At 39.8% G+C, this 13,401-nt stretch overlaps 1 protein-coding gene across 1 annotated transcript in view; it reads left to right on the forward strand.

Annotated features, from left to right (window-relative positions):
- The first annotated feature begins 1,250 nt into the window (after window positions 1–1,250).
- Window positions 1,251–13,401, forward strand: part of ACADM (acyl-CoA dehydrogenase medium chain) — a 46,810-nt gene continuing 34,659 nt past the window's right edge. Inside the window, exons 1-3 of the mRNA XM_054566861.1 lie at window positions 1,251–1,387; window positions 7,375–7,462; window positions 9,996–10,093. Of these exons, the coding sequence (XP_054422836.1) occupies window positions 1,358–1,387; window positions 7,375–7,462; window positions 9,996–10,093 (216 nt within the window). The 5' untranslated portion in view covers window positions 1,251–1,357. The remainder of the gene's footprint in view (window positions 1,388–7,374; window positions 7,463–9,995; window positions 10,094–13,401) is intronic.

Below are 13,401 nucleotides of genomic sequence, written 5' to 3' on the forward strand. Positions count from 1 at the left end.
AGACAAGAAGACATGTGTAGACAAACCCTACCGATCTTTAACAGTCCGTTTTATGTTTTACCTACTTCTTGGAAGGCTTTCTTGCTGATTGCATGACAAACTGAGTTCTCTTTTCTGAATTTCTCTGGTACTTTCACTATGAATTTAGCGTTTGACATTCTGCATTGTACCTATTCTAAATAAATGTTATAAATTCCCAGAGAACAAAGTGTAAGGTTCTTGCAGGATAGTACAAAAACAGGCTATTGAAATTAATATTATAATGAGATTATGGCCGGCTTTTGGTGGGCAAAAAAGATTGTGAAATCAGTAACAAGATTTAGGTGCGAGTGTTGAGAGCCTAAACTTAGGGTAGTAGCAAGAAAAATGGAAAGTCCTGGGGACCTGGGAAACATTTACATTCCTGGCTTTCTTTTGGGGTTTTTATTAGCTTTCACAAAGGATATCCAAAGCTGGACAGATTTACAGATCCCTGAGATTTGTAACTTCAACAGCTTTCCTCTCAGAACTCAGGGTCTAATGGCAAGAAACGGTGACTTGAAGCATAACACTTCAGGCGGACACTCACTTTCAACATTCACTGGCTATGCCAACTTTTTTTAGATGGGCTCACGTTGCATCCTTATTTACAAGGACATTCTCCACGCTCCATTACGTGGGCAGTAATAACTAGCCTCGGTAATAGTTGGAAAGGTCGAATTTATCCCCGCGATTAAATTACCCGGCTTCTTTACATTTCTAAAGCACCGAACATCCTTTTGTTTTAGGTCCAGCCTGTGAGAGTACACTGTGTTTTGATTCATTAAGCAGGAACAATTTAGGTTTGACAGGTTTCCTGAGATAAATCAAATTGAAGCACTAGGCGACCTCTTCGCCCTAAACCTCCGACCGAGGCCGCGAGCTCTCGCCCAGATTCCGGGCCTGCCCCGCACTCGCCCGCTTCCCCCTCTTCCCAAGACGCGTGATCGCTCTCCCAGCCCCAATGCAAAGCCATTTTCCGGGCTAGCTCTCCCCGTAGGGCTGTCAGCCTCAGCTTCCCCTAGGAGGGCGCCGCGTGCGAACTCAGAGGGCCGAGCGGAAGCAAAGTCTTTCCGGTGACCATCTTCCCGAAGCGCGTTAAACCCCGTGAGGACATCGCAAGGACAGCGGAGGAAGTCTCCGAGCGAGCTCACTAACGGCGAGCAAGCACGCAGCCTCGTCTGTCCTTTTCCGGTACCGTTTTCTCCGGTTACTCCTCCCCCGCCTCCGACCCCACCCACGCCTAAGTGGGTGGTCCGGGTTGTCTACGCCCACAGAACCTTCCAGTTTTGGCTCTACGGGGTGGGTGGAGGACTGAGTACTCAGAGAGCGAGTCAACATGGCAGCGTTGTTTAGGCGAAGCTGCGGGGTGAGTGGGGGAACAGAGCTGAGTGGGGCTGGAGAAGTTGGGGTCTTTGGGGAGTGGGCTGGCGCCGGGGATGGGTGTCGCCTGGAGAGGGCGGGTAGGAAGCCGTGGTGGGGAAGGAGCCTTCCTCGGGCCGCCGTCGCCCTCCGTACTTGACCTTCGCCTGTGGGCTGCGATTCCAGACTCTGGCCTCCTCCTCTCACGGTAGGACAGAATGTCTCCCAGGTTTTGCCTTTACAAGTCAGCAACCGCCCCCCTCCATACGGTGGCATCCACTTTTTAGAATATACTTTTTATTTCTTTGGTCTGCACCCTCAGCATATTTCTCCCAGGAATCCCACACTTTCCCAAAGTGAACCTGTCTCTGAATCGGGGCGCGGTCCGGGGAGCGCTGTTTTTGTCGGAAAAACGTTGCCTAGTAGCTCTCCATCCTAAACCCAGGGAGGGAATCTTAAAGTAAATGTCATCCTGCCAATTGTTGTGTACTAGGAAGTGGAGAATTCAGATAGTCTTATCTTGGGGGCCTGCAAAGTCACGGGGAGAAAGAAAATGGAGCTTCAGCTCCTTGGTATACTTGATATGCTTAATAGGCTTTTGGTTTTGCAACATGGAGGAAGATGTTTCCACGTTACATACGTTAAAAAAAAGAAAAAGAAAAAGAAAAATCTGCAGAATTCTCCTTGAAGTTTATCTGTATGTATTCTAGTGTTGTGTTGCACTGATTCTAAATTGTCTTAGTCACTACATGCATTTTGCTACCTTAAATATTACTGATACAGTTCACACAAGATTGTCTTTAAACTGCCATATATAGTTGCGTTAAGAAAGTTATGTTTTTGACCAAATAGGTAGCAGTGATAGAATTTAGAATAATTTCAATGGATTATTACCCCATATTTGTCATTGTCATGTAAGTTAATGGACTCCGAAGGTAGAAATTGGGAGGTTTTTTTTTTTTTTTTTTAATGATTTTCAACTCTGACACCAGAAGAAAAACAGATTTCTCAATCTGGTCAGTGAAGGATATAGAAAAACCTGATGTAGAAAACTTCTACTCCTGTATCTCTTTGACATTCCTGTAAAGCTAAGAATCTTATATTCCTCAGAAATAATATAAAAACTGTATAATTATAGTTGTGCTATTTTTGCAGAGTTGATGCTTGATTACAGTTACTGTCTTTTGGGTAAGTACAGGCGCTAACAGATTGCGCCACTGGAGCTCCTAAAGTTGTTGTCTTTTGGAAATTTGGAATTCTGCTGATCTGGGCAGAGAACCTATTGTAATAAATTTAGTATGGCACTATGCGTCCAAAACATTATCCTGTTTTAATCATCTCAACAAATGATATTTTCTTTTCTTTTTTTAAAATTATATTTTATTGATTATGCTATTACAGTTGTCCTGACTTTACCCCCTTTGTCCTGCCTCCACCCAGCACCCCTGCTCCCTCATGCAGTCCCCACACCATTGTTCATGTCCATGCCTTTAAGTTCTTTGGCTGCTCCATTTCCTATGGTGTACTTTACATCCCTGTGGCTATTATATAACTATTTCTACTTCTTAATTCTCTCACCTTTTCAATCATTCCCACACATCCCCCTCCTATCTGGCAACCATCAAACTGCTCTCTGTATCTATTATTCTGTCTCTGTTCTTATTTGCTTAGTTTGTTTTTTAGAATCAATTGTTGATTTGTATTTTTTGCCACTTTATTGTTCATAGTTTTGATCTTCTTTGTTTTCTTAAATAAGCCCCTTTAACATTTCATATAACAATGGTTTGGTGATGATGAACTCCTTTCATTTTTTCTTTTCTGGGAAGCTCTTTATCTGTCCTTCGATTCTAAATGATAGCTGTGCTGGGTAGAGCAATCTTGGCTGGAGGTTCCTGCTTTTCATGACTTTGAATATTTCTTGCCAGTCCCTCCTAGCCTGCAAAGTTTCTTTGAGAAATCAGCTGACAGTCTTATGGGAACTCCCCTGTAGGTAACTCACTTCTTTCTCTTTCTGCTTTTAAGATTCTCTCTTTATTTTTCACCTTTGGCATTTTACATATGATGTGTCTTGGAGTGGGCCTCTTTGCATCAGTCTTATTTGGGACTCTCTGTGCTTCCTGGACTTGCATGTCTATTTCCTTACCAATTTAGGGAAGTTGTCTTTCATTATTTTTTCAAATAGATTTCCAATTTCTTCCTCTTTCTCTTTTCCTTCTGGCACCCCTGTGATGCAAATGTTGGACCTTTTGAAGTTGTCCTATCCTCATTTTTTTAGATTCATTTTTTCTTCTTATTGTTCTTATGGGTGTGTTTTGCTTGCTTATGTTCCAAATCATTCATTTGATTCTTGGCTTCATCATCTCTACAGTTGTTTCCCTGTAAATTGTTCTTTATTTCAATTAGTTTATCCTTCATTTCTGACTGGATCTTTTTTTATGCTGCTGAAGTCCTTACTAAATTCTTTGAGCATCCTTATAACCAGTGTTTTGAACTCTGCATCTGATAGATTGCTTGTCTCCATTTTGTTTAACTCTTTTTCTGCAGTTTTGATTTGTCCTTTCATTTGAGCCATGTTTCTTTGTCTCCTCATTTTGGCTGCCTCCCTGTGTTTATTTCTGTGTATTAGGTAGAGCTGCTTTGACTCTCTGTCTTGGTAGTGTGGTCTGTTGTGTTAGGTGTCCTGTAGGGTCAGTGGCACAGCCTCCCCTATCTGGGTATTTGAGGTGTGCTCTTCATGAGGACTGAGTACACCCTCCTCTTGTAATTGAGCCTCGGTTGCTGTTGGCAGATCAATGGGAGGAATTTACCCAGGCCAGTCTGCTGCAAGAATTGGCTGTGACCATTTATCACCAATGTCCACCCTCTGTGGAGGATCAGCTGTGCAGGGTCAGAGTGGTGATGGTACTCTGACCTGGTCTGTAGCTGTCCACTGGGTGCTCTGGCCTTGAGGTTTCCCCAGGTGGTGCAGGCCAAGTTCTGCCCCTACCTGTGTTTTGTCCAGGGCTACACTGCCTGAGCTATAAAGGGATCTGGGATGGCAGCTACTTGTGCTGGGCTCGGAGATTCCCAGACAAAGCCAAGCTGTGAATCTAGACTGGCTGCTGTTAGTACTGGTCCTGGGAATTACTGAAGCCAGCTATTGCTTGTTTGAAAGAATTTAGGAAGTTGTGAAGCAAGAGCCAAGACCAGCCATTCACATGGAAAAGCAGCTTGGGTGGGCCCTGTAAGTTGGGTGGGGCTGAATCTCTGGGGATCTCCAAGGTAGGTCAAACAGTGTTAGCCAGGATGATGGAGTCTCAGATATAGCAGCAGCTTGCTGGCGCTGTGGGGGGAGAGTATAGAAAAGGGACAATGTCCTCTGCTTGCCTTGATGCCCGGCACTTCAATTTCTCCCTGTATACTGCTGGTGCCTTTCAAGCTGCTGCCCCATTGCTGGTGCTTAGAGGGAGTGAGTTGAAGTAGGTGAGTCTGTGGGGGTTCTTTAACAGGAACTGCTTAGGGGTTTTAGCAGTTTCTTCCACCAACTAAATCCCTGCTGGTTTTGATAGCCAGAAGTTGTGGAGACTTATGTTCCTGGCTCTGGAACCCTGGGCTGGGGTGCCTGGTTTGGGGCTGGGACTACCTACTCCCAAAATACCCCTCCTGAATTTTTAATCCACCATATATGGGTGAGGGACTAGCGTATTCCACATTTGCACCTTTCTAGCAGCCTGGATGGATGTGGTTTCTTTAATTCCATAGTTATCAGACTGCCATTCAACTTGATTTCTGATTGTTCTGAGTGATAGTTGTTCTATATTTTAGGTGTAATTTTGATGTGGTTGTGCAAAGAGGCAAGCCATGTCTGCCTACACCACCATCTTGACTGGAAGTCCATTCGATAATCCCTTTTCAAACCCTATTTCCCAGGTTTGAAAAGAAGTACAAGTTTGTAATCAATCCAAGTTCTCAAAAATATTGTATAATCTCAACTCAAACTCAGTTTTAGTTTGGCAATTCTAACTCCAAATAGTGTAGTGTTCTGTATTGATGTCTACTAAGTCACTTCTCTAGTTAAATGACTAACATTAGTATAAAATTAATAGGCCATTGGACAGCATTCCCTGGCTGTAGCTACCTTTCCCCCCAAAATCACATTAACTTTTTGTGAAGTATTTTTAAACCTAATATACCCTGTTTAAAGTCTCTCAAAAAACCATTTTACTTTTTTTTGTGTGTGAGGTCTAATTTTTTGTAATGGTGTCTGAACATGCATTGAGAAGAGTCAGGTTTTTTGGTCTGATTGTTGTGGGATGTCTTTCTTCTTTATAGAACCTGATAACCAATTCGGAGACTTGAAACAGAAGGAGTGATATAGCAAGGTGGTTGATGGCATGGGTTCTTAGTAGTAAATATTAAGAGTTAGAATCTTGGTTCCGCTACCTAATAACTGAATGACTTTGGCCAATTTTATTTGACCTTTGTGAACCTCAGTTTCTTCATGTGCAAAAAAGGAATAAATATAGCGCATTAATCCTAGGCATGACCTAGAGAATAAATGAATTAATATGTGGAGTGTAACTATAAATAAGAATAGGTTTGGTCTGTGACAAGTAGCTAACAAGGACTAGAGAAACCACGTTTTACTTCCAAAATTAATGAAAATTGCAAAGAAATGTGATGTTTCATATAGTGTATTTTACTTTTTCTAAATTGTATAAAGTATATTGTTATTTTGAAAGGTTGTTCTCTACAAGTTAAAGTTGTTCTCTACAAAGTGGGCAGTTTCTTTTTATAGATTTTGAAAAACATAAACAAGTTGAGTTCTTGATCTTTTAGTATATTGTTCAGTTTTTCTTTCAGTGCCTAACTTACTAGATTTGCCTAGGAACAGCTCCATCAGAATCCTTTGAAATATAAATTGTAACTTTGGCTATCTTCAAACATTTCTCAAGAGTTATGTGGTTTTCCGTGTGGTAATTTTAATAATAGAGCTGATTACTTTTTTTTTTACAAATTGTCATGAGTATAAAAATGTATTGCAAAGGAATGTTAAGTGTATATCTGATTATATTTTTAACATATTCCTTTGAAGAAATATGAGTTATAGGGTGGGACAAAAGTAAATTTACAGTGTGAGTACATGAAACAGTTTATTCTATTATTATTTATTGTATTAATTTTTATGCCAAGAACTTTAAATTTACTTTTGCCCCACCCTGTATTTCAAATATTAAAGCAAGTAGTATATTAATAGTTTGTAACAATTGGCAAACTTTAAAAAGTTAAAAGGACAGGTAGTACGTTTTGGCTTGTGGACCATGTGGCTTTGTGGCAACTGTACAGGTTTGGTGTGGAAGCAGGAGTTGACAATGAGGTGTGGCTACCAATTGAATGTAATTTACAGGATTGGTGTCTGCCATAATGTGCTGACTCCTGGCTTTGACCATTCTAAAAATGCTTGTAGACAACAGCAAACAATAAAGAACATGGTTTTAGGCTGTTTTGTTACATGAAATGGAGTGAGGTATATTAGAAAATGCGGTCCTCCAAGTAGGAGATTCCCAGAGGCATACCTGGGAGGCTCACAGGGACAGGGTATCAAAGCTGATGGATTGGGCATCTCTTGCACACAGTACAATACTGTTCTCTTGTTGCCGTAACCTCTACTCAACCACAGGTATCCCAGACCTCGTAAGTAAAATATCTGGAATAACAACTCTAAGTCTGCTACTAATCCTGACGGTTATTTGCCTTGGAAACACTCCACTTTAGTAGTGATTAGTTTTATTTTCATTGCTTAAAAAAAAATTTTCCTTTTTGATAGGTGTTCAAGTACCTGGGAATTGGCTTATTTAATATAGAAGTCAAATTATAGCTGAAGACATTTAAATAATGACTCAGAAAACTCTGCTGAGTGGTCAGACAAGTTGCTGTACTCATAACTGTCAGTATTCTCTTACTTAATTAATGTTTAATTTATCAAATAAATTTTAATGAAATTGTTCTTTACAGGTCCTGAGAAATCTTTCTCGTTTTGACTGGAGGTCACAACATACAAAAGCTGTCGTAAAGCATGAACAAGGATTGGGATTCAGTTTTGGTATATGTTTTGTTCTGTCCTTTAACTTTAAACTTGAATTTATTATATATATATGCAGCTTTATATATGTATTTGTCTGGAATATGTTTATTTAAAAAAATTTAGTAATGTCTGTCAATGAATAGAATCAGTCACTACCCACACGTCCACAGTTAGTCACACACCCATTCTTCCTGATCTCGTTTTCCTCTTTAGCATGATTACACTACCCATAGGTCTATGTTAGCAGCATACATATATTCCTGCCCTTCTTTCTAAGTATATAACACAAAATAAATAACAGATTTACTGATACATATGAATAGTCTTCAAATTAGAAATTTGAATGTAACAAATACTTCTTAAACATTTATTAGATAAACAGTGTTAGGTGTCTGGTAATAAGTCAGAGCCTGTATTGGTCATGATATGTCTGAACTGCAGTTTTGGTGCTAGTAGATGTGGTTTTCAGTTGTGGGCCCAGGAATCCATGTGGTGTTGGAGCAGAAAGGAAAACGATTTCCTTTACCCTTTCCTCTCTAAAATAAAGATCCCAGGCAAAAAGTTTGAAATGATAATTCCTGTCTTTGGTATCCTTTGCCGCCTAACGTGCTTCTTTACAGATTATTGTAATACCTTTCCTCTAGTTAAAAGCCCATTTTTTTTAGTTCCCTTGGACTCAGAAAGTAGTTAAAAGGCAGCTAAGATAATTAACTCACACCCAGGTAACAAAAGCAAACTTATAGCTCTCTAGGCTTATTATTTTTGTTTTTTTGTTATTTTTAAGATTGTTGGCTTCTTTATAAAGTTTTTAAAAATGGAATTAAATGAAAATTTTCCAGCGATGTTAGGAAAGCAGTTTGGGGTACTGGATCTTACTAATTCCTTGTTCAGATATTAGCATAGGTTTGGTTTGACTGCTCTCTAGTTTATCACAGATTGTAAGAGTCTAGCAGCAGAAATCTATGGTGGTTTGCTGAATGACAGAGCATAGGACAGATACAAGTATTTAGGGAAGGAGACTGAAGCTCAAGTAAAGGAATAGGGTAACACCTATGACCAACTCCATTTGGTTCTTTATCTGTAAAATGGGGATAATAACTACAATATAGGATTTATTTGAAGATTAAATTTACATGTAAAGCTCCTAGCACATAGTAGTGGCTGGACCAGTGTTGGCTCTCAGTAATAGATCCCTGCTTTTTCTACTGTTTACCCACCCATAACCTTGATATGGACTGACCCAATTTTTATTTATTTATTTTTTAAAGATTTTATTTATCTTTAAAGAGAGGGTAAAAGAGGGGGAAAGAGAGGGAAAGAAACATTGACTAATTGCCTCTGTGAGCGAAACATCGATCTTTTGCCTCTCACACACCTGACCTAGGCATGTATCCTGACTGGGAATCAGACCAGTGACCTTTCAGTTCACAGGACAAAACCCAACCCACTGAGCCACACCAGTCAGGACCTAACCCCAGTTTTAGAAGTAAAGTTATAGGCAGAGAACTCTGAACTGAAACTCTTAAGTATATTTTCACTGCTAATTTTATTGTAAGTCTGTGGGGCTGTCATTTCCTCATTTTGAGGATTTTGTTTCCTTTTCTATAAAATGAGACTTGAATTTAGGCTATTTGGTTCAGCACCAGAATTCTAGTGTCTGTTAGATTTTACATCTCACATCCCATAAAAAATGATTATTATAATCTTAAGCATTCTTGCTCATTACTGCCTCTGTGCTTTTGCTCTCATTCTTCTTGCCCAAAATATCCTATATCTCTTTTAAATTTTACCTGTCCTTTGAGATTGGATGTAACCACATTAAAACCTTATGACAGTGTGGGTTTGAAAAAAGTGCTGTAGTGATTGGCTCCTGTTCTCAGTCTAGACACCATATTCATGTTCCTAATTTTATAATAACACAACCCCGTATTTTATGTAAGTGAATTGTTTAGACATCTTACAGCATTACAGCAGAGTTTTACATCGTTACTTTTCGAGACACATTTTTACCACTTATACCAGTTGCATTCTGCTGATTTATAAATATAAAATTCTGAGTTTAAAGGAGGAGCAGAATTGAAGTAAAGATACTAATTATTTTATGATATTTTGGAACAAGTTTTATGGTTTGTGATCACTGAACATATCCCATATCCCTAGTAAGATTGATTTTTAATACCAGGGCATGTCTTATGTAGTTTTATTTAGATGTTAGTAAACATTTCATAAATCTGCGTAGGAAGTAGTTAAAAATTAAAAAAAAAAACCCAGACATTTAGACCTCACCAAGTAGAAGAGAAAAGCTCAAGTTTGTATCTGTTACTTACTTGTGAAAGCTAGAAATCTTACCTAACTCCTTTAGCATAGATACATTTATAGTGTACAGTGAAATCTTGATTAATTAGAAAGTGCATAGGTAGTCTTTGACTTTGTGGTTAATCAGGAGTTAAAATCTTTATTATAAGCATAAATTTCCACATACTCATTGCATAGGGCTTTTTCCCTCAGGTCATTGTCTTATTTTGATGTTTTCTAAATAACTTTCCCTTAGAGTTGACTGAACAGCAGAAAGAATTTCAAGCTACTGCTCGTAAATTTGCCAAGGAGGAAATAATTCCAGTTGCTCCAAAATATGATAAAACTGGCGAGGTGGGTATATACATTTGTAAAAAATTTTTTGTTTCTCAGTTACAGTTGACATATGATATTACATTAGTTTTAAGTGTACACCCCAGTGATGAGACATTATATAACTTAAGTGATTATTCCAAGTATTCTTGTACCCATTATGACACCATACATAGTTATTAGAATATTGACTATATTTCCTATACTGTATTTTACATCCCTGTGACTATTTTGTAACTATCAATTTGTGATTCTTAATCCTTTAACCTTTTTCACGCACGCCCTCACCCCCTCCCATCTGGAAACCATCAAAATGTCTCTGTAACTATGAGTCTGTTTCTGTTCTCCTTGGTTCATTTATTTTCTAAATTCAATTTTTGATAGGTATGTATTTATTGCCATATTGTTTATCTTTCTTTTTCCTTCTTAAAGAGGGCTCTAACATTGCATATAACACTGGTTTGGTGAACTCCCTTAGCTTTTTTTGTCTGCGAAGCTCTTTAAGGGTAATTTGATTCTAAATGATAGTCTTGTTAGGTAGAGTAATCTTGGATATAGGTCCTTGCCTCTTACCATTTTGAATATTTCTTGCCAATCCCTTCTGACCTGCAAAGTTTCTGTTGTAAAATCAGCTCACAGTCTTTTTTTTTTAATGTTCACCTGAGGACTTTTTTTCTCACTGCTTTTGGAGACAGAGGAAGGGAGGAAGAGAGAGAAACATTGGTGTTAGAGAGAAACATAACTGGTTGCCTCTTGTATGAGTCCTGACCAAGGATCAAACCTGGAACCTGGGTATGTCCCCTGACTGGGAATCGAGCCATCAGCCTTTTGGCATACCAGAAAATGCTCCAGCCAACTGAGCCACACTGGCCAGGGCTCAGCTGACAGTCTTATGGGAGCTCCCTTATAGGTAAACTAATTGCTTTTCTCTTGCTGTTTTTAAGATTCTCACTTTGCATTTACCCTTTTGGATTTTAATTATGATATATCTTGGTGTGGGCCTCTTTTGGTTTTTGTTTGTGTCCTAGATTTGTATTTCTATTTCCTTCACCAGTTTAGGGAATTTTTCTGTCATTATTTTTTTCAAATAGGTTTTCAATTTTTTGCTCTCTCCCTTCTCCTCCTAGCACCCCCATTATGAAAATGTTGGTATGCTTGAAGTTGTCCCAGAGGCTCCTTCCACTCTCCTCTTTTATTTTTGAATTTTTTTTTTTTTTGCTTTTCTTATTGGGTGTTTCTCCTTTATATTTCAAATTGCTGTTTTGAGTCTTGGCTTCATCAACTCTACTGTTGATTCCCTGTAAATTATTCTTTATTTCAGTTAATATATCCTTCATTTCTAACTGGTTCTTTTATTTTTTGGTTTTCATGTCCTTTCTTATGCTGTTGAAATTCTAAGTTCATCTACTTTTCCCCTGAGTTCATTGAGCATCCTTATAACCAGTGTTTTCAACTCTGGACCTAGTAGGTTGTTGTGTCCATTTTGTTTGGTTCTTTTTCTGGAGTTTTGTTCTTTTCCTTCATTTGGGTGATATTCTTTGTTGTCTCATTTTGGCAGGCTCCCTGTGTTTGTTTCAATGTATTAGGTAGAGCTGCTGTGTTTCCTGGCCTTGGTGGAGTAACCTTATATAGTAGATATCCTATGGAGTCCAGGGGCAAAGCCTTCCCATTCGCCTGAAGTAGGCAGTCCAGATGCCCACCTCGCCACCCTGTGTGGCTTTATATATCCTCCTGTTGTAGTTGAGCCTTGATTGCTGTTGGCACATGAATGGGAGGGATTTACCCCCTGGTCAATTGGCTATAAGACTGACTGTGACCACTGTGGAGGATCGGCTGTGCAGGTGCCCACCTCACTGAGCAGGACTTACTTTAGGGGAGCTCTGGTTCCCACCAAGTCTGACCCCTTAAGTGTGTCACTTGTGGAGGTGGTTGGGTGGCTTTTTAATGTGATTTGAAACTGTACACATGGTGCACTGGCTCTGAGGCCTCTAGGAGGTACAAGCCAAGGTCAGCCTTCACCTGTGTTCTGCCTGGGACTATCTGACATGACCTACACAGTGATCTGCAGAAGGCTGCTACTTATGCTTGGCTTAGAAATGCCCACAAGCAGCCAAACTATGAACGATAGCTGGCTGCTGCTAGTGCTAGGACTGGCGCCACTTACTGGGGGGTACGGGGCACGGTGAGGCCAGATGCTGCTTGCCTGAGAGAGTGTAGGAAAGTTTGGAGTGTGAGTCAGGACCAACCACTGGTATGGAAAAGCCACTGGAAACAGTGTGGGTGGGCAGGGTCCCAGGGTCTCACTAGGGTGAGCCAAACAGTTTATGGAGATGCAGATATGGAACCCTCTTACCTGCTCTGTGGGGAAAGGGCTCAGAAAAGGAATAATAGCTTCTGCCAGCAGTTCTTGTTTTTTGTTTGGTTTTCTGTAATATATATTTTATTTATATGCTATTACGGTTGTCCCATTTTTTTTTTTCCCCTTTATTTCCCTCCACCCTGCACTGCCCCTCCCTCCAGCATTCCCCCCACTGCCCCCTGGCGCAGGTCATGTACATAGGTTGTACATATAAGTTCTTTGGCTTCTCCATTTCCTACACTATTCTTAATGTCCCCTGTCTACTTTGTACCTACCATTTACAGTTCTTATTCCCTGTACCTGTTCCTCCATTCTTCCCCCTCACCCTCCCCTCTGATCTACATTTCTGTGATTCTGTTCCTGTTCTAGTTATTTGCTTAGTTTTTGTTTTTGTTTTTTTTAGGTTTAGTTATTGATAGTTATGAGTTTGTTGTCATTTTACTGTTCATAGTTTTTGATCTTCTTTTTCTTAGATAAGTCCCTTTAACATTTCATATAATAAGGGCTTGGTGATGATGAACTCCTTTAACTTGACCTTATCTGGGAAGCACTTTATTTACCCGTCCACTCTAAAAGGTAGCTTTGCTGGATAGTTATCTTGGATGTAGGTCCTTGCCTTTCATGACTGAAAACTTTCCAGCCCCTTCTTGCTTACAAGATTTCTTTTGAGAAATTGGCTGATAGTCTTATGGGAACTCCTTTGTAGGTAACGGTCTCCTTTTCTCTTGCTGCTTTTAGGATTCTCTCCTTACCTTGACACTTGGGTAACTTAATTATGATGTTCCTTGGTGTGTGCTTCCTTGGGTCCAACTTCTTTGGGACTCTCTGAACTTCCTGGATCTCCTGGAAGTCTCCTTCCTTTGCCAGACTGGGGAAGATCTCTTTCATTATTTTTTCAGATAAGTTTTCAATTCCTTGCTCTTCCTCATCTCCTTCTGGCACCCCTATGATTTGGATGTTGGAACGTTTA

The sequence above is a fragment of the Pteronotus mesoamericanus genome, unplaced genomic scaffold (assembly GCF_021234165.1).
Source record: "Pteronotus mesoamericanus isolate MK-2021 breed Mesoamerican mustached bat unplaced genomic scaffold, CSHL_Meso_final contig_181, whole genome shotgun sequence".
Lineage (NCBI taxonomy): Eukaryota > Metazoa > Chordata > Mammalia > Chiroptera > Mormoopidae > Pteronotus > Pteronotus mesoamericanus.